General features: G+C 38.9%; 4 protein-coding genes across 6 annotated transcripts; 3 read left to right on the forward strand and 1 right to left on the reverse strand.

Annotated features, from left to right (window-relative positions):
* Positions 1–317: 317 nt before the first annotated feature.
* LOC137955689 (uncharacterized) lies at positions 318–6965 on the forward strand. The gene is made up of 13 exons (XM_068802757.1): positions 318–1312; positions 1394–1475; positions 1615–1806; positions 2034–2098; positions 2332–2491; positions 2579–2824; positions 2916–3032; positions 3131–3322; positions 3400–3481; positions 3593–4566; positions 4824–5331; positions 6089–6279; positions 6368–6965. Exons 1-13 carry the CDS (start codon positions 318–320, stop codon positions 6812–6814), a joined length of 4251 nt encoding a protein of 1416 aa, XP_068658858.1. The 3' UTR covers positions 6815–6965.
* A 506-nt stretch (positions 6966–7471) lies between these two features.
* Positions 7472–11328, forward strand: LOC137956817 (uncharacterized). Of its 2 annotated transcripts, XM_068804451.1 has the most exons (4): positions 7472–7558; positions 7661–7911; positions 8050–8155; positions 11080–11328. In XM_068804451.1, exons 2-4 carry the CDS (start codon positions 7762–7764, stop codon positions 11160–11162), a joined length of 339 nt encoding a protein of 112 aa, XP_068660552.1. In that variant the 5' UTR covers positions 7472–7558; positions 7661–7761; the 3' UTR covers positions 11163–11328. The 2 variants fall into 2 exon arrangements, with proteins under 2 accessions (XP_068660552.1, XP_068660553.1); XM_068804452.1 differs by lacking the exon at positions 7472–7558 and having other exon boundaries at positions 7645–7911.
* Positions 11329–12047: 719 nt separating this feature from the next.
* Positions 12048–13426, reverse strand: LOC137957110 (FCS-Like Zinc finger 15). 2 transcript variants are annotated; one of them, XR_011113316.1, is made up of 3 exons: positions 13137–13426; positions 12708–12955; positions 12048–12346 (listed from the first exon to the last, which is right to left on the reverse strand). XR_011113316.1 is itself a non-coding variant. In XM_068804828.1 (2 exons), the coding sequence occupies exons 1-2, from the start codon at positions 13343–13345 to the stop codon at positions 12787–12789; spliced, it is 378 nt and encodes a 125-aa protein (XP_068660929.1). In that variant the 5' UTR covers positions 13346–13426; the 3' UTR covers positions 12514–12786. The 2 variants fall into 2 exon arrangements, 1 of the variants encoding a protein (XP_068660929.1); XM_068804828.1 differs by lacking the exon at positions 12048–12346 and having other exon boundaries at positions 12514–12955.
* A 2518-nt stretch (positions 13427–15944) lies between these two features.
* Positions 15945–21834, forward strand: LOC137955793 (uncharacterized). The gene is made up of 8 exons (XM_068802914.1): positions 15945–16108; positions 16728–16809; positions 16918–16985; positions 17251–17348; positions 17423–17559; positions 18814–18881; positions 19764–19827; positions 21452–21834. The coding sequence occupies exons 1-8, from the start codon at positions 16098–16100 to the stop codon at positions 21467–21469; spliced, it is 546 nt and encodes a 181-aa protein (XP_068659015.1). The 5' UTR covers positions 15945–16097; the 3' UTR covers positions 21470–21834.
* Positions 21835–24260: the final 2426 nt, after the last annotated feature.

The following is a 24260-nucleotide window of genomic DNA, read 5'->3' on the forward strand; positions in this document are numbered from 1 at the left end:
TCGGAATCTTCAAACTCATTTATCCACTAGTTTTGAACAATAAAATAAGCATGACGCAATGTCTTTCGTATTCCAGAAGTTTTTGCCTCAATTCGTGTGAGCCTAATTTGACACGTGGGAGAGAAGGTAACTAAGGGAATAGTTTTGCCGGTTGAAATATTGAATTAATTAATGGTTAACTGGTCTGGTTCAAAACATTTGCTCACTGGGATGGTTTCTGATTTGTCGTGTTTCGTCGAGTGACGTAGCAGTTTCCCGCGAAAACGCCCATTACCAAGCCCAAACTCGTTCGAACTTCACCGTGTAGTCGGAGACGCATGGCCGCCACCACGAGCAAGCGGCAACAGCCGGTCGCCGAAGCCGATGTTGTGCGCCTAGTCCAGGCAGGCTTGCCCCTCCCCGCTGTCCTACTGACTTCTTCTCATCACTCGACGCTCCTTTCGCTCCTCCACTCTCCTCCGCCTACCTTCTCCGTCGCGCAATACCTGTCCTCCCTCTTTTCCCTGATTTCCCAATCTGCTTCTCTGGACGAGTCTCTTGCTTCTCTCCTGTCCTCCCTTCTCTCTGCCTTTCTCGCCCTCTTCATGTCACAAAATGTCCCTCATGATCAAGACTCCGGTAAAATCTTTCACGTCTTCTCTCTTCACATACCTTCTTTACCTAAGAACCTCATACACCCGATTGTGGACAGTATAGTCTCTTATTTGCCCAACATTGTTCACTCCGAGGACGCGCAGCCGCTGGATCTACTGCCTCATTTGCTCGACCTCGTGCGTTCGACAGACGACATTGACGGAAATGTTGATTACTTCGGTTCGACTATCGACAGGATCCTCCGGGCTAACTGGTCCAAAGCCCTACTAATAAAGATTGTCCATCTGATTGGTGAATTTCCTCCCTTAGATAAAACGCTTTCCAGGGACTTTTTGCAGAAAGTGTTTGTGGGAATGAAAAGCGTGGATTTGCAAGACCTTCCTTCACTGATTTACCAACTGCTGCTCTTGACCTCCAAGGGGTTCGGCAAGAAGCTAGTGATTGAGGGGATCGTTACATTTTTTGGAACAAGGGCAGAGTCTGCCATCGTGCGTCAGATTGAAGGGACTGTTTTGCTTCACGTGAATTTTTCAGTGAAGCAGGACCCGTCCTTAGCACAGGAGGTTTTGGGCCTTGCCCGCTCTGGTCTTAGAGTTTTCAATCATTTTACCGTTGCGGTTCTGTTATCGGTTGCGCGGGTCCGGCGCTTCAATGAGAGTGCCATAGGAGTATTAAAAATGGCAGTGGTTACAGCATATCGTGAAGACCGTTTAACTAGGTTTTGCCTCGCTACTGAGGCCTATAATTGCGGTTTTGCTCTATCATGTACGTTGACTAATTCACTTTCTTGAATCTGCAGAGACTGTAAATGGATTCCGGATATCGTGAAGGGAGAGTGTCTGCAAACTATTAAGAGGGTAGAGAAGGCAGTGATGAGAGCTGTAAACATCTACTTGCTCTGCAACTTAGTCTTCCTTGTTTATGATTCGTATCTGTTTTCTTCCTGCTTTTGCTGTTAGTGTCATGATGCTTAATGAAAATACAGAATCGTTGATCATTTCTCTATTTTCGATAATGCAGATTAATGAAAGCAACTTCGGGAGGGAGCACATACTACCCAGCGCTGTCCAATTTGGCTTTGCTTTGTTAGAATCATTGGAAAGAAGGAATAGTGAAGAGTTCGGTAAGTCTGATGAATTGATGGGGAACGAAGAGCTGGGCGTTCAAATATTGAAGACTCTTTTTGAGGATCATGATATGGCCAGGAAGGAGGTTGGTTTTTTGAAACCTCTTAATTAGTTGAGGGGATTGAATGTGCTGCCTACCAGAACTGCAAATACCATCCTGTAATATATTTTCTGAATTCTTGTCTCCTCTTTGTGTCATTGGGTAGTTCTTCATTTCGTATTCTTCTCGAGCTGCAGTGTCTCTTTTTACTTATGACGCCCTTACCTTCTAATAATAGTGATTATAATATCCATGTCATTGTTGTGTTCTAGATAATCGAGCAGTGTAAATTTCATATCCTTTCTGCGAAGCCTCAACAGGGTATGCCATTTGTAAAGTAAGTTGACGTTTGTTATCTTGTTTATTTCAGTATTATGTGAAATAACATGTAGGATTGAGTGAAAAATGCAAAGTGCATTACATGAATATGAAAGATTGATCACTTTCCCAGAAAAGTCATGTGAAATCCTAGCCATCTGCTAACAAAAGTTTGAATCGATTGTTTCTGTTCAATAAATTACAGATTTAGCTAACAGAAAATGGCATTTTATAAAATGTCTTATTTTTCAGACTGCTAGGCCGTTTGATTCAGAGCTACCCCTACCCAATGTTGGAATATGTTGGACAGATAAAAGAATTATTGGAATACTTCACCTTCATGCATGAAACAATTTCAATGTCTCTTATCACTGTTCTAGTGCCATTGATCAAGTTCAGTAGGGACCTTCTGGTACATGTTTCTTTCTTAATCTCTACAAATACTAATAGAAGAAGTATATTGTTATTTTATTTAAATTTTCCTAACCTGATTCTTCAGGATTACACTATTTTAGTTGTGCGGAAGGCAATGTTTAGAAAAGAAGAGTCAGTTAGAGTTGCTGCAACTAATGCCATTATAGATATAATTATAACTGGAAAAGGATCCAGCAATAGTGACTTGAATTTTCTACAAGATTCGTCTAGCCAAGCTAGTTCTAGTCAGCAATGCCATGTGCCTTATGTAGTGTGGCCGAATCTCTTTCATCAGATGAGTGGATTGCTCCGTGGTTGTCTTTCTCAACAGGTCTTTTTCCATTACTCTCAACCTTTTTTTTTTTATTCGTTTCAATTTAACCGGTCAGCTATTTATTCCTATATTGTCATTAATTTGACAGCCAAGAGTTAAGGAGATTGTTTACAGGGGACTCCTTAAAATTGTGTTGTTAGATCCCTTAATAGCTGAGCCTATCTTCAATTTGCTTTGGCCTCACTTTCGTCACTTTTACCATGGGGTAAGGAGTCAGTTGTTTTTTGACATAGAAAAGCACATGCTTGGCCAACTGATTTTTTTATAGGAGAGAATTTAGTCATTTGAGACATTTGTTTGCAGGATGAAGATGTCCAGCTAAGAATTAGCTCTTGTTTTAAAGTAGAAAATGGTAAACTTTCTCTGGAAGAACCTCTAGATTGCCTGCTTTCTTGTGTGTCTTGGATTCTTTTGCTTCAGCAGCAACAAAATACTGATCGACCATCTGAGTTTTCAAAGACATGTTTTGGGTTCTCCCTTTCTCAAGAAAATCAGGTATTTCAATTGTTTGACATAACTGGTCATTCCCATTTGATATTCTCATAATCAAATTAGATTTCTGATGCCTCCAGGGAGAGAGAGCTTTGTCTTCAGAATCTTTCTCTGAGGCTCTTGTGAGCATCCGGAAATTTCTGCAAAGTGGCAGTTCGGAAGGTCTGAGGAAGCTACTCCAATTTTTCCTTAGTTTATTCAAGCTTCTGTTCTTTAACTAGAATGCCCCAACTTGTACTGGATGTTGATCTTAATTTTTGTGTGTGAGATCAGATGTATTGGTTAATTTCTTGGGCTCAAATGCCGAAAAAGTTGAAGCTGAGAAGAGTCATTGCCACATTTGGGTTTTGTCTGGCATCATTGAAGTCGCCTTAAATTTCATTGCAAAAAACCTGGAGAAAGCAGCAGAGGCAGAAAAAGAGGTTCACGAGAAAGAAATCGTCGAGCTTGTTTCTTTATATGACTATCTGCAAAAGGGTATATATTCTACAAAACATGGGAAGCCTCCTCCTAAATGTTCTTTAAAGACCGCCTCTCAACACATGCTTGATAAGAATGAACATTGTGTCAAAGATGGACTCCATTCCCTCCCTTTGAAATTTTCACAAGTTAGAGGAACCTTTTTTGCAACTTCAAGTATTTATCAACTACTACTCTGTGCCCTGAATTTATGTAAATGTGGTAGGTCTAATCTGCATGTATCATCTCAAGATCGCAGCCAATCTTCCATATCAAAGAAGTTGAGCTCTGCTGCAAAAATGACTTCCTTTTCTTTGAAGGTCTGCCATCATCATTTGAAATCATTCACTACAAATGGGATTGATGAACAATTGAACACATTGATTTATGGGGATGTCAAAATTATGGCACATCCATTATTGCACCTAGTTTTGTTGCTAAAGACACAGTCAGTGTTAGAATGGGATCGGAAGAAAAAAGAAGCCAAGGGAAAGAAAATTGTGGATGAAAGAGAGGAACACATCCACTTGGCATTGGTGTGCTTGCATGAATTGTTTAAGATAAGTTTGCATGGTGCCTGCTTGAATAGTTTAATTAAGGATCTGATTTCGGAGTCCCCACTAGACGGCTGTTTGGAAAAGGAATATATTGGAGGCAGAGATGTGAATGTTAAGCTAGTCGAGATGATTGATGATCCACATGTAAGAGATATGCATTTATTTTTGGAAAAGATATTGAAGCCTTTGCTGTCTGAGCTTCTCTCACTTTCAATGTTCCGAGCTTCTGAGGTACATAATGTATTATTTACTTTCACAACCTGCTATCATCTCAACACAATGAATTAAGATCTTCAAGTCTCAGCCTAAGTGACCTGTTTAAGAGTCATCCATATTTCATTTTCAGTACGACTTATGGCTATGAGCCATTGATAATAAAATGGTACTTATATTCAAGGAAAAGTTAATCTCATTAACTAGTTATGTTGCTTTCTTGTTAGAAAAAACTCAGTCGCTTATTTATTCATTTGTTTTATTGCTTACCTTAGGTACTCTCGAAGATTGTATTAATGATTGCAAACAAACTGCCATGCAAGCTCAGGAACTTCCATGGTACATGGGCTGTTACTCTCTGTAGCAGTACGGTTGGAAACCCCAAGGCTGCTAGGAGTGTGGTATCTCTTGCTATCCATCTACAATCATCTTCACATGATTTAACTGGAGCACAAGAGATGGCCATGGAGCTGTTGAAAGTTATAGGATCAGAGGATACAGATCCAGCAGAAAATTCTGATACATATCCTGTTATAAATCTCTCAACTGGGACTACAATAGCTTCTTTGCTATTAAAATTGGTTGAATCTACTCTTACTGATTTAGACTGGGCAGTAACATTGCTGAGAGCACTATCCAGCATTGATAATGAAAACACTGATATAGCGAAAAACAATAATTCTGCCGAAAAGTCAGCTGGGTTGACACTGGAAGAGGCTCTCTACTCCAGGTCAGAAGGACTGGTTAATTTGTTATCACATTTTGCAGAGATGAGCCTCAAGGGTAAGTTTCACCATTAGTTATCCAGGTTACATGAACAGTTGTATTACTTCTAATTTATTTGTTATCTTGTATTTCCATAGATAGGTGAACAGCAACAAAAAGAAAAATTAGTTGGTGTCTTCCTTTATTTCACAGAGAATATCATAACACCCATTAAATCACAATGAAATCATTCCTTATCTCTAAAGAAATGTTTCCAAACTTATGAAGAATTTTTTCTCTGAAATTCATTGGAAATTTCCTGCAGAACCATGTATTTCTTCACAATAAAAAGTTCCAGTTGATAAAAGTTTAAAGTATTCAAATTGAATTTTTTTTTTAAGAAAGAAAATGTTATTTAATTAAACTATTAATTATAATTTTTTAAATGTTCTTACCTAAAAAAATTTATTGAAATTTTTTATAGAATCTGTAGCAATGTTTGTTGTTGGATTCTTTCCCATTTTTATAGGTTTCAAATTGCTTTCTGACACTTCCTAAACCTATTACAAAAGCTTTTTAAAATTTTCCTGTTCCTTTTTTTCCTTATTGTTTTCTATATTTTTTCCCTGTATGTGCCTTTTATTATTATGTAGTTATATTGCATAAAATGTTGATTGTAGTTTCTTTGCTGATATATGCTATTCCTAGATTCTGACTAGGCTTTTTTGTTGTTTCTGAATGATTTTTGTTCTGGTCCTTCTGGACTCTTGATCAGAATTTGAATGGTGGCACTTTGGCCACCTTGTCCAGGTATCTGACTGACTGTAATTGGCAGATCCTCAATCAGAGCAGTTAGTAAAACTTGCTGGAAGGTTTTACAAGTGTCTGGCTCGTATGGCCAAGCTATGCATTGCTCCCAAAGGATGTAAACAACCTCCGCCTGGAAATAAATTTCAGAGGCTTGCAGAAGTTACTTGCAAAAAGCTCACAGCTCCTCTGTACAACTTTGTGGCAATGATACAAAGGGTAAGTAAAGGTAAAACACTCACTTCTATATTCCCCATAAGGGTAAGGGTTTTTCTAATTCTGGATTATGTTCTCCTCCAAAATGCAGAACCAACAAGAGAATATTCAAGGGCGGGGATTCATCAAAAAGATCCAAAGAGAAAATAAATGTGTTCCAGATTTGATTTTCCAGATCGAGGACTATGAGAAATACCTCATCCGTCTAAGCAAGGTTACAAAAGTCAATTTGTTAAGGTGCGCAAAAAGAAGCACAGTGAGGGACTTTAAGATACTAGATTCCAAAAAGACCACCAGACAAGAAGAACTGCCCAATGATGATCCAATCCCAGGTAATTCAGCTGAACCTCATGATGAGTCTAATGGAGATTCTGAATGTGAGAAAGGAGGTGAGTCACCAGAAGCTGTATCACCCAGATATAGTAATGGGGCCAACGCAGAGGATTCTGGGTCTGACAGTGGAGAGCAAGAGATGAATGTTCGAAGCAAGAGGGCCAAAATGAGCAATGTTGTGAGGGATTCAGATGAAGAAGATTAGTGGAAAGAATACTGCAATATTATACATTTACTAGGTGATACAAAGCACAGTTGCTGTAACAAAAGTTCGTTTAGTGGAAAACAAACACAGATAGCTGGGAACCTCCTGGAGAAATGAATGTGAATAGGAAAGGACCAAACAGTTCTCCCAATCAGGTAATCTCAATTATAGTGGCGAAACGATAGTCGTCTTCATAGGCTCATTAAGTAAGTTTCAGCCATTAATTTCCCGTTTAAGAATCCTTCTCAATGGTTTCATAGAGATACTCAAAACGGTTTGGAAGTGATCAAAATGGACCTGCTAACAAAAGAAAATAATGGAGAGCTGAGTAAAAGGAGACTGAAAGAAATTGTAGGAGAAGAGAGGTACTTAAAAACAGAGACTCAAAAGGATAAAACTTTGAATAGAATAGAAGAGAAAGAATTGCTTTATAATTAATTAAATAATTATTCATGTTATAACGTTCTCGATTTAATAGTTAATTAATAAATATCACAAAATTGGAAGGATGAGATTCGTTGATGTCGATTGGTCCTTGTTATTTTCTACCATACACGCAACGGTACATCTCTGCCTCAATCATTTCCATATTCCCTTTTAAATTTTGAAATTTCAAAAAAAAACAAAAAAAAAAAAAACTGTAGATCCTCCTGTTTCTGAGTCTGATCAAATCTCCCACTTCTCTCTCCACTGTAAGCGCTAAAAGATCAAAGGGAACGCGTCACTTTCACTAAAGAGACAAAAGTAACTCTATTTTGGGTTTTTGTTTCTTGTTAATTTCCTTTAAAATCAAAATTTCATTGTTCTTAATTGCTTATCGGACCTCCGTAATTCTTCTATTTGCAGAGGGTAAGACGAGGAGCGTAAAGGGTAAAAGGCGACAGGAAAGAAGGGAGTTTCAGCAAGTGGAGGAAAGAGTTTGAGCTTGTGATTCGGGTAGAGGGAAGATGTCGGAGGACAGCAGGAGAAGTAGAGGCAAGGTGTCCCCGGACGACCGCAAGGCGTTGGGAACTGGTGCCCCAGCGCGGAAAGTCACCGTTAAGAGTGCCGATATGAAAGAGGACATGCAGAAAAAGGCTATTGACTGCGCTCTCGCGGTTGGTACCTTGGAGGGGATTTTATTTTTTATTTTTTTAACTTCTAAATGGAGATAAAAATTTATCCTTCCCTTCCTTGTGATCGATCTTCAATTTTGATCTTTGGTTTTTTATGGAACAATGAAACGGATGGCACAGGCTGTTGAGAAGCATAATGTGGAGAAGGACATAGCTGAGTACATCAAGAAGGAGTTCGATGAGAAGTACGGCGCCACCTGGCATTGCATCGTTGGTCGCAATTTCGGTATTTTTTAGCTTAATCTAGTTGTTGGATATCTTGAATTTGTTATTTTTTCGTTTTGGTTGCTTGCTAGTTCACAGTTTGTTTGTTTTAAAATCTATTTTGTTTTGCTATCTTTTGTTGAACTTGATGGGAGTTATTAGTTTGTCATGTCACCCTCATCGGCTTCTACTCGTTGGAGTCCATAGATCTCTTGGTTCTTGTTTAAGTATCCGAAATTGCTGTTTTGCGGAAAATGGTTCAGAAATTCTTGATCCTAGAGGCTTTGCTCAATTATCAGAATCTGCTTAATGATATCTTAGAAATGCAATTCTTGTGAAAATTTGGTGAATAGTAACTCATCTTCTCTTCTTTAGTTGGAAATAATCGCTGAGGACTTTATTTGTGAACTTAGAAATTGGCAGTCACTGTTATCTGTTATGAAATTATATGCATCATCTCAAATATGCATGTGCTACCATGTTGAGTGGTGGATATTTTCCTTGTTAATTAGTCATGACCCATGCTTTTCAAAAATTTGACTGCAATGGGGTGCATTTCTTATATAACTTGGAGGTAAATCTTTCTGCTACACCTATTACAAACCTCTGGAAAGTCTTGCTTGGAAAGATTTTCACAATAAGCAGTTACTCTGATCAAATCCATGATAAGAGTAGCAGTCTGGGCACTTCACATTAAAAGTCTGTGTTGCTACATTCATGCAGCAGCTTCAGATATATCTGAAATTATATCAAAGCGACATTTCTTACTTCATGATTATGGTAGAAATCCTAACCGGTACACACTTACCCGTATTAATTTACAATTGATCATGGCCTGGATTAAAAAAACTCTCTAGCTAAGTCCATATCCTATTGCCCTCCAAAGTCGTTGTGATGTACTCTAGCTATGTGTCATGGCCTTGAAGGTTTTGTAAGGAGATTGTCATTGTTGTTCCTTGTTGTTAGTAGAGTTAAAGTTGTGGTGGTTCCTACCACAATGACTAGCTGAAGCTAAGAGACCTTTTCCCAATTAATAAGTATAGGACTATTCAAGTCCTAACCTGCGCAAAGTAACTCTCATTTCAGACCTCTAGCCTGAAATCTGGAGAACATACAGCTACAGATAGGGGAACCTTCTTTTCCCCCACAAACACTCCCCTTTCCATCCAAGCAAAATCAACGACCTGGCTCAATACAAGAGGACATACACACTCAGCCCATAGAGAACACGCACAGGGGCCACATATAACACATACATGGGCTTGGTTTGGCTCAAATGCCATGTTAAAGTTGGTTGGTTCCTTCTAAATGACTGGTCATAGGTAGGTCTCTTCCCAAGCAATAAGCATAGGATCTCTTCAACGGCAAACCAGTGCTGGGTCGTTCTCCCACATGGAAACTCACTTAAGACTATTCTGAGACGTGGAGTATGTGCAATTATAGACTGGGCCATTTTCTTTTTTACCCACTGACCAGTAAAGATAGAGGGTTGCACATCTATGCGACAATGCTCTTTCTCTTATTCATATCAGTAGTTGTGTTTTCATTTTCAAAAATTCATATTGGGCAACGTTGATAGTCATAAATTCATTATCACTCCTGTGAATACAGTAGCTGTGGTGTACTTGAATCCGTCTGCATTCTGCTCTGTTATTTGCTTCTTCCATTGCTAGACATCAAGTCGTCCCAAGCCACGTCCAAGCATACATGTTCTACCTTCTTCTGCATCAGTTGTCTAAATGCTGTTTTATAGAAAATTAAAAAAATGAAATTAAACTGCTTTGAATTCAAGTGGTCAAATTTCAACCAACCTAGGCCTAACCATTCTCATTTCTGTTTAGCACTCTTGTACATGCTCCCAGTAACCAAAAAATATTTATTATGTTGTCTAGCAATAGAAGGATGTTGTTCTGTTCCAAGAACCTGAAAATCTTCATGTGAAAGAATTTGGATTACTACCCTTCACTGGTATGTTATGAACTTTGATCATTGCTTCACTGGAGTCATACCAGGGGTTTCAATTCCAAATTCATGAAATTCTTTTTCAGAAGAAAAAAACTCCTGACATGCAACTTTTATCAGTGGTTCAATCAGCAAGCTGCTTCAAATTTCTCCTAAGGCAGTTGGATCTTGACAATTTCTGGAGGAAATTTCCATAAAAAATCGATGGAAATCGTTTTGAATTTGTTGCTGTCTATTTAATTGTTAGGCCGATTTATTTCCTTTTGGCTTTTTCTCTTGGTGAATAACACTCATCTGGATCACACTGCTGTTATTGGCTATTCAGATGTACCTGTTCGAGTCCTGAGCTCCTGAGCAATATCAACTAAGCGATGTTAATACTGAATGAACTATTTACCTGTTACTGCTAGGAATATCAGCTTATTTGTACTTCAATTTTTTCGTGAATAATTTGAACTTGGTGCTGTTAAGCTATGAAACTGGTACTCGTTTTCTTTTCTTTTTTCTTTTTTGACAACTTTGTATTATTTTTCCATCTTCTCGTTTCCTTGAAACTTCCTCAAATTTCAGTTGTTGGCGTAGTTTCTTAGTATACCTAAATGGCCGATTTTCACCTATTCATTTGGAACAAGGCATCCCCCACTTTGTATGATTGTCTTCTGATAACTATCTAGGAAACAGGTGTTGCTTGTGTCTTGGCAGCGCTATTCTGACTGCAAATGGGTAAAATGTTAACAAAGCTGAGCTAAGGGTACAGTTTCACTCATATATTTCCCTTGTTAGATGGCTGATATACACTAGGAGCTTCATAGATACATACTGCTGTAAACCTAAACTGTGTAGCATGCTTTTATGGAAAGCGTTGATGTTTGTTTTGGTCATGTTGGCAGGGGTCATTAGTATCCACTTTTTGTATTTCTTTTCATTTGCATTATTATTTCCTGGTGACCAATATCTTCTCTCTTCTACGTTATTTATGTGCAGGATCATACGTTACCCATGAGACAGACCACTTTGTGTACTTCTATTTGGACCAAAAGGCAATCTTGTTATTCAAGTCGGGGTGATGGTCTTGACGTATGACTTATCGATTGTGACGCTTCATTGCCATCTGTATTAAGCTCTATGAAAGACATATTGTTTCAGTTGTGTATATTTTGCTCAGAAAAGTAATCGTGAATGGAATGGACTCTGAACTTTCCCATAGTGATAAAGATTTTGGTTTTGAAGGCTGTTTATTCAAATTCAAACTCAGCATTCATCACAAAGATCAGCTTTTCTTTAAACACGGCATGAAAGAGATTAAAATAAAAATGATATGGAAATGTCTTTATGGATAGGTGATGAGTGGACAAGACGGTGATAGGTTGGACATCAACTCTATCAAGGGTTTTGATATATTTGAAGAATCAGGTAGTGGGTTAGTTTCAGGTTTCTTGAAAACTTCCTTTTGAGTGAACACAAATCAATTGCTCCCAACATGGCCTGGTTTACATAAGATCGGCACTGTACATTATACCCTTGGGAGGTTGTTCTTGAACTCTTGATTTGATTGTATCACTGAGGAAACTTAAATCAAATTTCTCCTAATGTCTGCCATCAAAACCAGAGTGACTCAAACCCAAAATCAATACTAGGTAAATATGTATACTTTAATACTGTGGTCATTTTGATCATTTTGAGTCATTGGAGAAAATTCAACAAGTTGATAAAGATCAATGATCAATCATACCTTTCAATAGATTTATTTTAGTCTTCAAATACTTTGGTAATCTTTGGGTCCATGCACGGTACGAAAGACCCAACAAGACACTGATAGACGTTGGATACCTCCAGCAACAACAACCATGATTGTTCTTTGATTCCAGTAAACTTTCTCTCTGGTTCTCTTGATTGACTAACAACATTGAGTGAATGCCGTGATCGAAAATCACAATGTGGACCACAAAAGCAATAATGGGGTTACTGATCTGCGTGGTGAATTGAATCAAGCTTAGCTTTAGCCACCAGTTGCAGACTAGAAAGTAAAGAGACTGGATTCGCATTTAATTCCGAAGCATGGGCATAGAGTACAGAAATTTACTTCAAAATATATGAAAAAGCACGGCCCTGGGTTGGCCCTGTCGCCCAGAATTGAGTCATGATGCTCGAAAATATTCCATTAAAAATGTGCTCGTCAGAGTTGCAGGAAAATTCCTTCGGAGCCGAGACAGGACAGAGATTGTGTGGCAACGGTTGATGGAGCCACTGACTGTGAAAAGATAACGCATAACACAATCGTGAAATTAATCTACTGGATCCAAAACGTCTGCGACAAATTAGAGCAGAAAGGAGTTGCAGGAGAGAGGGGGGAGTGCCAGGAAACCTCGGCCAGCTCATGTGTCTCCACCGAGGAGGCAAGGCGTGGGAAGAAGATAATAATAATAAAAAAAAAGTATTAAAGAGTTATAATTCTACAAAAACAGATGAAAAGACGACATCATCCCTTCTCTCATCGTTGTTACAGAATCATGCTCACCAGATCTCAGAGAGACCTAAGAGGGAGAAAAAAAGAAGAAAACTCTCACCGACGGAAGAGAAAAACAAGAAAAACGTACAGAACACTGGAATACCGTGGGCAGCTCCGGTTTCTTAAAAGGAGGCAGGCCGAGGCCAAAACAGAAGCGACGCTGATACAAAAGAGTAGCTTCGTCAGTACGCGAATAATCCCCCCGTACGATTTTTGGCGGTTTTGCGACGGCGAGACGACGAAGAAGCTGAAACGGCAACAAGAGAACAGTTCTTTTCTCTGATAACGCTCTCTTCGTCCATGAAAATCTGCCTACATCTGCACTCCACGCTACAGAACGCTCTATCACCCCTGAAGGACCCAAGCAGGCCGAGATAACAAATTATCGTAATAGAAACTTACAAGAAATTACTGATCAATATTAATCAATCAACACCCAAGAAGTACATACAGCAAAATAAAGTAAACCCATTACCTATCAGTCACCAGGGACGTGAAATTAACAAACTCATGGGTGGGTGGTCTAGCTTACCTGTACATGTAGATATCGTTTCCCGGAGATAGACGCTTCTTGCAGAGAAAACACTCATCTAGAAAGGTCACGGTAGGAACGGAATTAGAAGAGGGCGAAACAGCAGGGGAGGCAGAGGAAGATGATGATCTGGGGATGTTACTCTTAGTGATAACTTGCGGGGTCTTACTTGAATCCAGAAGAAGGCTCAAACCCACCATCTTCCTCATGAGAGGATGCTGCTTTGCTGTTTACAATTGGCCTTGACGAAAGCCAAAGCAAGAAGGAAGAAACCGAAAGGGATCCGTGGGGCCTCCCAGCGGGCGAGCAGTCGTAGCAGAGCACAGACTATTAAAAGGCCGCGCTGCTCTTAACTCGTAGTGCTGGTTTAGCTCCACGTAGCCACGTCTATTTTTAATCGTTTCGTGTTTGAGAATAATTCGGTGTTCGTGGCTTCGTAATCAAAGATTAGATTCAAGTTTAATTTATTGCTGTTCAGGTGGTTTGATGAGGGCGCACAGGTGTGGGCAGTGGAGTGTTGGGGACATCAATTTTGGGTCTTGTCGCGGAGTACTGATAATGACCAGTTTGGAGCGGCATGTTTCGCTGTTAATGCGATTGGACCTCCGAGCTTTGAGCTTTGAGTTACAGCCATGGAAATGCGTCTCGGAAGCTTGTCGTATATACTGGAACTCAGACTATAAAGTATTAACTGCCCCCTTTTACTGTGTTTCTCGGTATTGACTATCGACAAAGTGTACCGTGTACATGCCAATTGTCTTTTTGATCCAAGGAAATGTGGCTGTGGTGATTTCTTTAGTGTTTCCTTTCCTTGGCTCAATTGGAGGGAGCCGCGTTATCGTCCTGTAATTATGAAATGTTCTGTGCGGGTGCTCTTCTGCATTGAAGAGGGAGCGACTCCGGTGGTAAATCAGCAAGTAAATCAGCAAGTACTGCAATAAATCTGTCCCGTAGTAGAGGTGACTCTCGATCTGGGTTGTTGACAGGCCTACCGCTCAGACCAGTCGAACACTAATCTGAGAATCATTCGGGGGAAAGTTTGTTATTTTCTTTTTCCATAGGAAGGAGATATTGTATCCTGATTCTGTTGGCAAAGGCAAGAGAGAGTAGCAGCTAAAGAGTAGGGATCGGGTCTTTGGTTCATCGATTTGGAATAGAATCGTTAGAAGAAAGAAAAGGTGTGCATGATGTGACGCGCAGAAATGGTAAGCTGCACCGCATCAACTTGGCATCACATCAGCGAAGTAGGCAGCAGGTGGAAGGGACATTGGAAGAGATGCTGCTGTAGGCCACATTCCATACACTTCAGGATCGAGGGTTGACACCGTGATTCATGATTCCACTCCCACTGTTTTTTCACCATCCGTGACCTGGTTTCCTGTTGCAGATTGTTTAATAACTGAGGATCTGCAATGGGTTTATGGACATCTCTGAGAGCAAGGCGGCGCGATTATTTCTTGGAAATTTTACTAATGACAAGACTAAGCAGCTCAGTGAAGAATCTCTCTTCTTGAAAATGAAATGACCCGTCACGAAGTAGAGAGTAGAGCCGTCTGTTTGATCTGTCAAGCTTTCTTGCCTTTGCGCAGCCTACAGGCGCATGACAGTAATGGTAGTGGAACGTGTCTTCATCTTCTACAAGGTGTTTGAAGACGTGACAGACTTTATTTTCACTTCAAACCCAGTCCGATAACATAGTAGATCAAGTTCCCACAATCTGACAACAGAGACGGAAATGATCGCTTGAATTAACTTTCGAGATAGAGATAGCGATATCCTGGAAGTAGGTTTGCTAGTGATCTGATGTCAAGAAACGTAGCTCATGGATGAGGCTGCTTAACAAAACACCAGAAGCATTGAACAAGACGACCTGAGCCAACTACATAATATTTATTCAGATTGGTTGGTTCAAATTTCAATTGATCCTCCACTCGACGAAGCAAAATCAAATTCATCTCTGTGCCGTCGCTCTGAGTTTCTTACTTCCATTTGATCTTTATTTACAAGGTGAACGTATCAGTGATGTCTGTGCAAGGCAGAACACTCTTCAGAAGAGACAAGTGCAAAAATATAAATATAAGATACGTTAATAGAAGGCAAAGCTTGAATCTAGTTAATTAGCTGCGGATCAGCCATCAACATACGAGGAAGTGAGAGAGAGAGAGAGAGAGAGAGAGAGAGAGAGAGAGAGAGAGAAAAGCTCACTCAAGCCGGGAAAGTCCAACTCTTTTTAGTAGCCAATTTCGATACGATATCTCTGAAAGCATCTCTGTGGACTTGGAAAAACAGTATTTACGTCACCATTAAAAGAGTCTTATCTTCGTTTTTCAAGTCGTGATCTTGCTGTTTTCTGCTCTAATCCATCATTGCTGCAAGCCTCAATTCGGCCTCACAGTTTGCAGCATTCTACAGAGCCTACCGACCCAATACCAATCCTTTAGGGTGTTTTGGTTGAAGGAATAATAGATGACTCGAGGGGTGGGGATTTGGCGAGGATGAATCAGGATTCATAGATAGCTTGAAATTTCATCACTGTGAATTAATAAGAATAGATGAGGTGGCGGAGTGGTTTGACTTTCACCGAAACTCGACCCAGACCCAGACCCGGGTTAAAAGAGGCCATCCTTGCACCCGATAGGGTCCAAAGACGCCGAACTGTTTCTTATTGATTTTAGCGTTACGTACAAAATAGGCCCATGTTCAAGCTGTTTGGGCACTGTTGGTCTGATATCTGTCGGGAACAGCATAAGCCCATTTTCTAGAACATTCCACGAAAGCAGAAAATGGGCTTGACCGTGAATCGTTAGTTCTTTCGCGAGAATCCTCCTCGAGCGAGCTCCAGCTTCAATTCCGCTCGGCAGAATACTCTCCCCTGCACGACCTGTTCGCTTTGGAGCCTTCTGGTGATTCGACCTCTCGGCATCATCTCCATAGAATACCACTCTCTTTCAGTTGGCGGACATGTTTAAGAAGTATGTTTCCAGAAATTTGGATCACGTAGTAGCTAAACATGTTATAAGTTTTTAAGGAGTTAACAATGGCTTATTAGCGTTTAGGATCAATTCGTAAATCTAGGACGCAAGTCATTTCCAAGATTCCTGTACTCAATTTATAGCATTATGGAGAAGGGGTTCGAGACGAGCTACGGAATGATGTAGATGGTTGTTCTTGAATTTGATTGAATTTTTGTTGCTCCTAAAGGTTTCTCGTCGAATGTTTTTCTTTAATTCCTTTTCTCGTAAGGGATAGCCAGCCACTTTCAGGATAAGCATTGTTGATGAAACTGTGGGGAACTGGAATGAGGTCTATTCTTGATCTAATGGGGAAGGAAAGGGCACTCCTCCATGCCCTTTCTGCCGACGGTACTGTCTTTAAAGTTTCTAGCATGCACTATTCGAAGAATATGGACCCTGTAAGGCTTATTGCTTCGCTTTTCTTTTGCTGTTTGGTGGACTGTCAGGTGAACAGACCCAAGCAGCCTATATGACTTGGCTGTGCGTTGGACCACTCTTTAAATTTTTTGTGTCTTACTGTATAAACTTTAGTTTATAGTGACTGATAGTAGTTTGTGGATTCACACGATGGTGACAGGTTCTCCTCCGAAGACGTATCATCCCAGAATCAATTGAAGGCCTCTGTGCAAAGAAAGATCCGACAAAGTATTGCTGAAGAGGTTTGGATGGATACTGGTTATTTATTTTCACTTTCTTGGTTACTATGTGCAAGTCCAGTGACCTGCTAATACAATTTGACTCATACACAGGCATTTCTCTTACTGCAGTACCCAGGTCTTGAAGCAGTGTTGGAAGACTTGCTGCCAAAAAAATCACCTCTCATAGTTGCAAAATGGTCCGTCTACTGATTTATGCCTCAGGGGTTTTGTTTTAGAAGAGAAGATTGATTATGTCTCGTTTTGCCTATGTGAGATGCGGGATATTCTTTTTTATCGGAGACGGTGCTTTACGATTTTAAATCCTTCTTGCAACTTGAAATATTCTTCTTTTGAAAATATTCAAGAAGTTGTGAGACTGTTATCTTGTTTAACTTGTACTGATTTATCTGAAAACTTCTCTTATCTTTGTTTTATTTATTTATTTATTCCCCCTCCATGCAGCCAAAATCATTTGAACCTTGTCTTAATGAACAATGTGCCACTGTTTTTTAATGTCCGCGATGGGCCATACATGCCAACACTACGACTTCTGCATCAATGTAAGCCTTCTCACTGGCCTTGGTTTATCCTCTCTCTGATTTGATTGTCTTCATTCTTCTCTTCTATTGAGCAGATCCAGATATAATGAAGAAACTTCAGGTAGACAGGGGTGCAATCAAGTTTGTACTTGCTGGTGCAAACATAATGTGCCCAGGTCTTACATCTCCTGGTGGTGCACTAGATGATGTTGTATTGGAAGAAACTCCTGTGGTAAGAAAGTCTAGATTTCCATTTGGATACCATTTGATGGGTTGCTGATTGAACCATATTGTTGTCAACCAGCGCTCTCTGCAGATCCATTTAAGCATATATCTTTGTTCAGGCTTAAGCTAGTTCAGTGAGATATGTTAATAGATGTGAGTCAAAGATTCATATTGCTAGCCGTGCCTTAAATTAAATATATTTAAGAAGTTTGGTTGGTAATGAAAATAATTTCCAAACTGTCTGAAAAATAGATGAAAGATAAGGTTGATAGAGGACATAACACATTGAGCCAACTGGAAAAGAAATTAGTAACCATTATGCTAGATAACAAATGAAAGCAGCTGAAAATTTTACGAAAATAAGACAGTTGTTTGAGGATAGTCAATGATTTCAGGGTCCACTTGTTGTGGATGGGGACTCTGTGGTGGTTATTTCTTTGGCCAAGGGGTAAAATGCCTTCCTGGGTGTTTTTTTTTTTTAAAAAAAAAATTATTATGAATTGAACACATTTTTAAAAACTTAATTGTCACTTGGTCTCATACCCATAAGAGGCCAGTAGCATGGCTGATGCATTGGCTAGAGAAGGGGTGACTTGGCAGCATATCGCTGTCAGCATTACCCTCCCACTTTGATTTCTTTCTTTTTTCAAGTATCCTGCTTTTCTTTCTGCCATGCCTTTTGTACTCTCCTTTGGGAGCCTCTTAGTGGGTCCTGCTTTCTCATTGTTATAGAAGAAAAAGTCAATTATTTGAGATGGTGGGCCTGTTTGATGTAAACTTAGTGGAGTTTTCTTGATCTTGGTCGATGAACTTGAGAACGAATAGAGTAAAGCTGAAGCCTCTTAGTGGGTCCTGCTTTCTCATTGTTATAGAAGAAAAAGTCAATTATTTGAGATGGTGGGCCTGTTTGATGTAAACTTAGTGGAGTTTTCTTGATCTTGGTTGATGGACTTGAGAACGAATAGAGTAAAGCTGAAGGGACATGGATGAAAGTGGTGAACAAAGGACAGGGAAGGTAACCCCGCAATTGGACTAACAAATGCTAGAACATCATGGATAAAGATTAATGTACTCGGACCTGCATAGTTGGGACTATTCTTTCTAGCCATTTGCTTCCTCTGCAGTTTACAGAAATTTCCAAGAGATTTAGTTGATATTAATAAAGAGTGTGATTTCTTTTAGACATTAAGAAAGACTGATTTAAATTGTTAGCTTCATGTTTTCCGCACACCTTTGATTTTTGTATTTGCATATTATCCAGGCCATAATGGCTGAAGGAAAGCAACATGCCCTTGCAATTGGGTTCACAAAAATGTCAGCTAAAGACATGTAAGTACCCTGTTTATCTGTTGACTATTTACTTTTACTTGTAAAAACTATTTTTCTAATTACTCTCAATTAATATAACTGTGGATGCAAACCCTATATTTGAGAATATTGTCCATTAGCTCTGATTAATTTGGTGATATTGACAGATCCTGTAGCCCTACTATCTGACTAAAGTATCTTTTTAAGTGCCAAACATTTTACTGCTTCACGATACAGAAAGATCCAATTACACTAACTTGATGGAGGCTCCTCATAAAAAAATGTTACCATCAGAAAGTGATTTTTCAGTGATGGATCTTTCAATGACCTAAACTGTATGTTTCCTGTATATATTTATTTGTTAACTTGTTTTCTGATGAGATTGTAACATGGATGCTGATAAGATAGTTAGTGATTGAGTAAGCAAACCCGTCCTTGTACTTCTGATCATAACATTGCTGTTCATTTGGCATCATTTGCTTAAGAGTTACTTCATCAAGGATAGACCTTTCAATTTTATTCTTATTCTGAGAACAACAGTATTCCTGGCATGTTGCTTAACATTGGAGATTCTGTTTGTTGAAATGAAATGGAAACAGTACCTTCTCAAATGCACTAACCTCTTCCAGAGAAATGGTGGAGGACCTACCTGTTCTTTGTATCTTCTTTTTGATTTACCTTGCAATGTGCTTAACATTGGAGATTCTGTTTGTTGAAATGAAATTGTAAAAGTTCCTTCTCAAATGCACCAACCTCTTCCAGAGAAATGGTGGAGGACCTACCTGTTCTTTGTATCTTCTTTTTGATTTACCTAACCTTGAGTAGATGGGAATCTTATTCTTTGTAATTCTAACAATCAATTTGTACTGGACAAACTTTAAGTGAATTTAGTTGTTTATGCAGAAGGGCCATCAACAAGGGAATTGGTGTTGATAACATGCACTATTTGAATGATGGTCTTTGGAAGGTAAGACTGAACTCTTAACTAAACGTGATCTTATTATTCTGTTTCTTCAGGGGGTGTAGCATGGTTGTTTATTGCTGTGAGCAATTCAACAAATCAAGTGCTCTTTACTGCATTTTTCGAATTTGGTTGTGTAGATGCCAAAGATGCCACTGAACACCTTTGAGAATTGCATGCAAGCCTTTAGGTTAAGAAATATTGCCCTTACAAGTTATATGTTAGTTTGTCCGTGGAAGATGTAGATTGAATGATTATCATATATCCTTCAGTAGTTGAGTGTTAAGATCTTTTAAGTCTGATATAAATGAATGGCTTCTAAGGTTAACAAATAGCTTCTATGGAAATCCTTCTTCTTTAACCATTTATCACTTTGTTTTGTTTTAAAGTTGGGTTTAGGTCCATTCCAAGATGACTAGTCAGAGTTAGGATTTTTTTTCTGCCTAATAGCCACAGGTTTTTTGTTGACATAACCTACTCTTCTCCTCAATGCTAAGCCTAATCTAACATATAGTGGGTCTGAGACATGGACAACATCAATGTGGTAAAAACTAAATGGGGCACAAACTAAGCTCAATAGAACATATGCTCTGCTATGATAACATGTTCAAGTTGGGTCTAGGTCCATCTTTGGATGATTAGTTGAAACTAGGTATTTTCTTAACTAATAGCCACAAGATTTTTCTTGAACATTAATTTTAGAGGGATTGTTCCTCTAACATGCTATTGTTAATTCGAAGTCCCTCAGTAATTGAAGTCAGGGGACCATTTTCCAACTAATAAGCAAAGCATTTTTCTTGACAAACCTCGGTGGGAGTTGCCACTAATTGCTACCATATTGTATGTCTAAAAAATGAATTGAGGAATCATATGTTTTCAAAGAGTAACATTGTATACGATTTCTTTGGGGCCTATATAATTTGATTTACTTATTTATTAGGATAGATTAACTTCTTCATAGATATTTTTATTTACATATGGGTGTATACAAATTGTTAAATTCTTATAGATATTTTTATTTTTACATAGTTTGCTTTTCTCCTTTGTAGTTCTAGAGTGTAGTGGTCTTATACAATACATACATACATACATACATAATACATGGTTGATCCAATACAAAAAACCATTTGGTGCGAAACATGCAAAATAGCTATCTCAGCCGTCTGATCCATCCGATCATGATTGGATGGCTGAGATACCCGTTAATCATGGTCGGACAGCTGAGATAGGCGTTTCGCATATTTTTTATAAAATGATTTTTCATATTGGACCAGCCCTCTATATATATATTCAAATCGTTGTACAATACTTATATAGTCAGTATGTATTTGGAATTCAGGTATTTAAAGTTGTTATGTATTTAATGGTATCTCCTGTCAAAACCTTGTTGTGGGAGTCTTCCATCCTTTCTATTAGTCTTAGTCCCTTTTGTTGTTTTGTTTGTTCTTTTGCTCTTGTTGTACCTTTGGGATGATGTTTTGTTGATTTTCAGTCATATGATGTGAATCTGGTGTTTCGGCATCTTGGTTTTACTGTCCTTGTGAAGTTCAAGATAATTGAATTTGAAGCATTCATGTTACTTAGCTGTTACTGTTATAGTTTCTGAAGATTGATTGTGTTACTGATGCAGATGGAACGACTGGAGTGAAGAATTTGTGAGGTTGGCAATAAGAGAAGTGTACTGCATTAGCAATGAAAGATCAGTGAATTTTGTTATCAATGATTTGTGCTAAACAAAATGGAATCAGCATACCAAAAATGGATGGCTGAATAGCTTGAGCAGAGAAGCAGGGACAGAATTGAGGAATTGTGGAAAATAGAGCAAATAGTAATCAATCACTGTATAAAAGAGGTTGTATGGTATCTTGTGCGCATACAAATAAGTAATTCAAAACTGAAAACTATTATGTCATCCTTGGAAATTGGAATGTGGATTTGTAAGTACATTCTGACACGGAGATCTCTCCTGACTACATGGGAGATGAAGCAGAAACAACAACTAATCTATTTCCATTTACTGAACCCCTTGTGCATTTGCAAGAAGGAAAAGGGAAAACATTTTGAGGTGAGAAATTGAAAAGATACCTCTCACTCTTTATCTTTAGCAGTTAGGTTTTAAAAGATCTTGAGATTATATAAAATGAGAAAGATATACATATGCTCTGTTTAATTCTTGGATGGGTCAAGAATGTTGGGTCAACCCCATCCCTGACCCGACCTCAAGCAGATTTTCCAGGGGTCATCCCATCCCTACCCATGGGGTGAGATGAGAAATCCATCACTGTATGTTGCAGGTTAGGCTGGGTCAGATTCCCTAATGAACCCACCCCATTTGTCATTCCTACTAGGAGTAATTCCAATAGAACAGGCTGACCATGTTAATCATCAGGGTTTTAGAGGAATATATCATCGGTCGTCTTCTTTGCACCTTTTGGTTAATGTAACTCCTTGGAGCTAGAGCTCAAGTCTTCCTTCTGGCCTCTACAATTGTCTAGCTATAGGGTTCTCCTTTCCCTTTCATGTGTACTATCTCTAATTCAGTCATTTGATTCAATCTCTATGCATGACCTTGATGGATGAATTGCAGTGTCCCTTGATTGTCTAGTTTTAGTTTTACAACTAGTCTTGACTTGATACTTGATGAGAAAAATTGACTTTTTATTGCAATGGTGGATCCATTTCCACCATAAATGGTAGCAAAGTAGCGGCTTAAATAATTGTTTGAAACTACCTTTACTAAAGAAATCTGACATAACTTCAGATTAGCTTAAACTTAGGCATTGGGAGTGACGAAGGACTTGCAGTAAAGTGTCTATTTGTTACAAGCTTTGTGAGAATTTTTGTTTGTTGTCCTCGAATTTCTACTTCTTGTGGGCTTTGCCAGAATTTTAGCAGAGTCTAGGATTTGGAGCTTCAGAAGATTTCTCTAGCGTTTTCTCCCCTCCAAATAGCTCTCCTATCCTCAAAGGTTTATCCCTTTTAACCTTTCATGGGGTAAGGTGGAGGTGGTTAATTACCCTACATTTTTCTCTCCCTTATCTTCTCCTTCTTCCCTTGAATAGCTACATATGCAAAAAAATCTTATTTCTATGATAGCATAGTACTTCATCTTATCCATTTTAAATAATGCCACCTCTTCCCTTTAGGTGGAGGCTTTCTAAAATATAATGTGCCTCCTCCTTTACTTGAATGGAACTCTCTTGCCTCTTCCCTTTAGGTGGAGCTTTTCTAAAATATAATGTGCCTCCTCCTTTACTTGAATGGAACTCTCTTGCGATGCCACAAGTCATCAATGTGCCCCCTCCTTTTCCTTATGTAGCACTTAGGTGGTCTTCTTCTCTAATTTGATTTTGGTGGTGGCCCGTTACAATCTACTCATCTTAACCATCTATTATAAGCTATGATCATTAGTAATTGATCCAAATTCTAATCGAAACTTTTATTTTGATAATTTATTGACTATTTGACAAAACCTCATTGCCTTGATCATCAAGAGCTTTAACTTTGACCGATAGTCAACTAGCGATTAAGTTTCTTCAATCTTGATCATGATCTGGACCATTGGTCAGGGTTCTAATTTTTTATGCCTACATAATGACCCCTTCAAGACTTCATTCATCATGTGGATGGACAAGGCTTGAAGCGCTTTGTTTAATTCTTCAATCCATGGTCTGTAAATAGGTGAAAATATCGTTTCAAATTTGAATCAAAATCTTTTAACAAGTTACATTCCTTAAGCGGATTCTTTTTCAAATCGAGAATCCAATCTTCCAAAAGGATTTGAAACATAATTTTTATTGTAATAGAAGATCTTTCTATTCAAATTTCAACAAACTCTCCCTCATCAAACGATAATGTTGTCATCGGGTGTATTGTATGACGACTTCTAGAGAAGTGTAAAGAAAAAGAGCTGTGTGGAAGAAAAACTTACTTGCAGTTGGCCTCACCGTACCTACCCACAAAGAAGTTTCGTTGACTTTCGCACACAAGTGAGCAAGTCCCACATGTGGGACCCAATTCTACACTCTAATTCTGACTTCTAGGCCTTCTTCCTAGTTTAGGGTTCACCTTGTCCATGCACGTGTGACCATTGTTGTATGTGTGGGATTTGATTTCTCCCATGTGGGCCCAAATTTCTGACACCAAATATAGTTTCCAGTTTGGCACCAATTCGCCTAACGGGTCCAAATTGGATCTAGGTTAGGACTCTCTTTGAAAAGCTGCTTCCTCAGGTATTTTTGGGGAAAAAATACTTTTATAATAAGTAACTTTTTTATTTCTTGTGTTTTTTTCTTTTTTTTTCTCTTTCCGACCTCAAGGATCATTGGAGACTATCAAAAAATTGTTGCCAAGCACCAATTTGCCAACATACCCATAAGCTCCTCCACTTGCCCGTTTGTTGCTTCATCCATCAACCACTTCTCAAGGAACAACAATGA

The sequence above is a fragment of the Aristolochia californica genome, unplaced genomic scaffold (genome assembly GCF_029961685.1).
Source record: "Aristolochia californica isolate CCGP_79_NKW_82.1479 unplaced genomic scaffold, dmAriCali1.0.hap1 SCAF_2, whole genome shotgun sequence".
Classification (NCBI taxonomy): domain Eukaryota; kingdom Viridiplantae; phylum Streptophyta; class Magnoliopsida; order Piperales; family Aristolochiaceae; genus Aristolochia; species Aristolochia californica.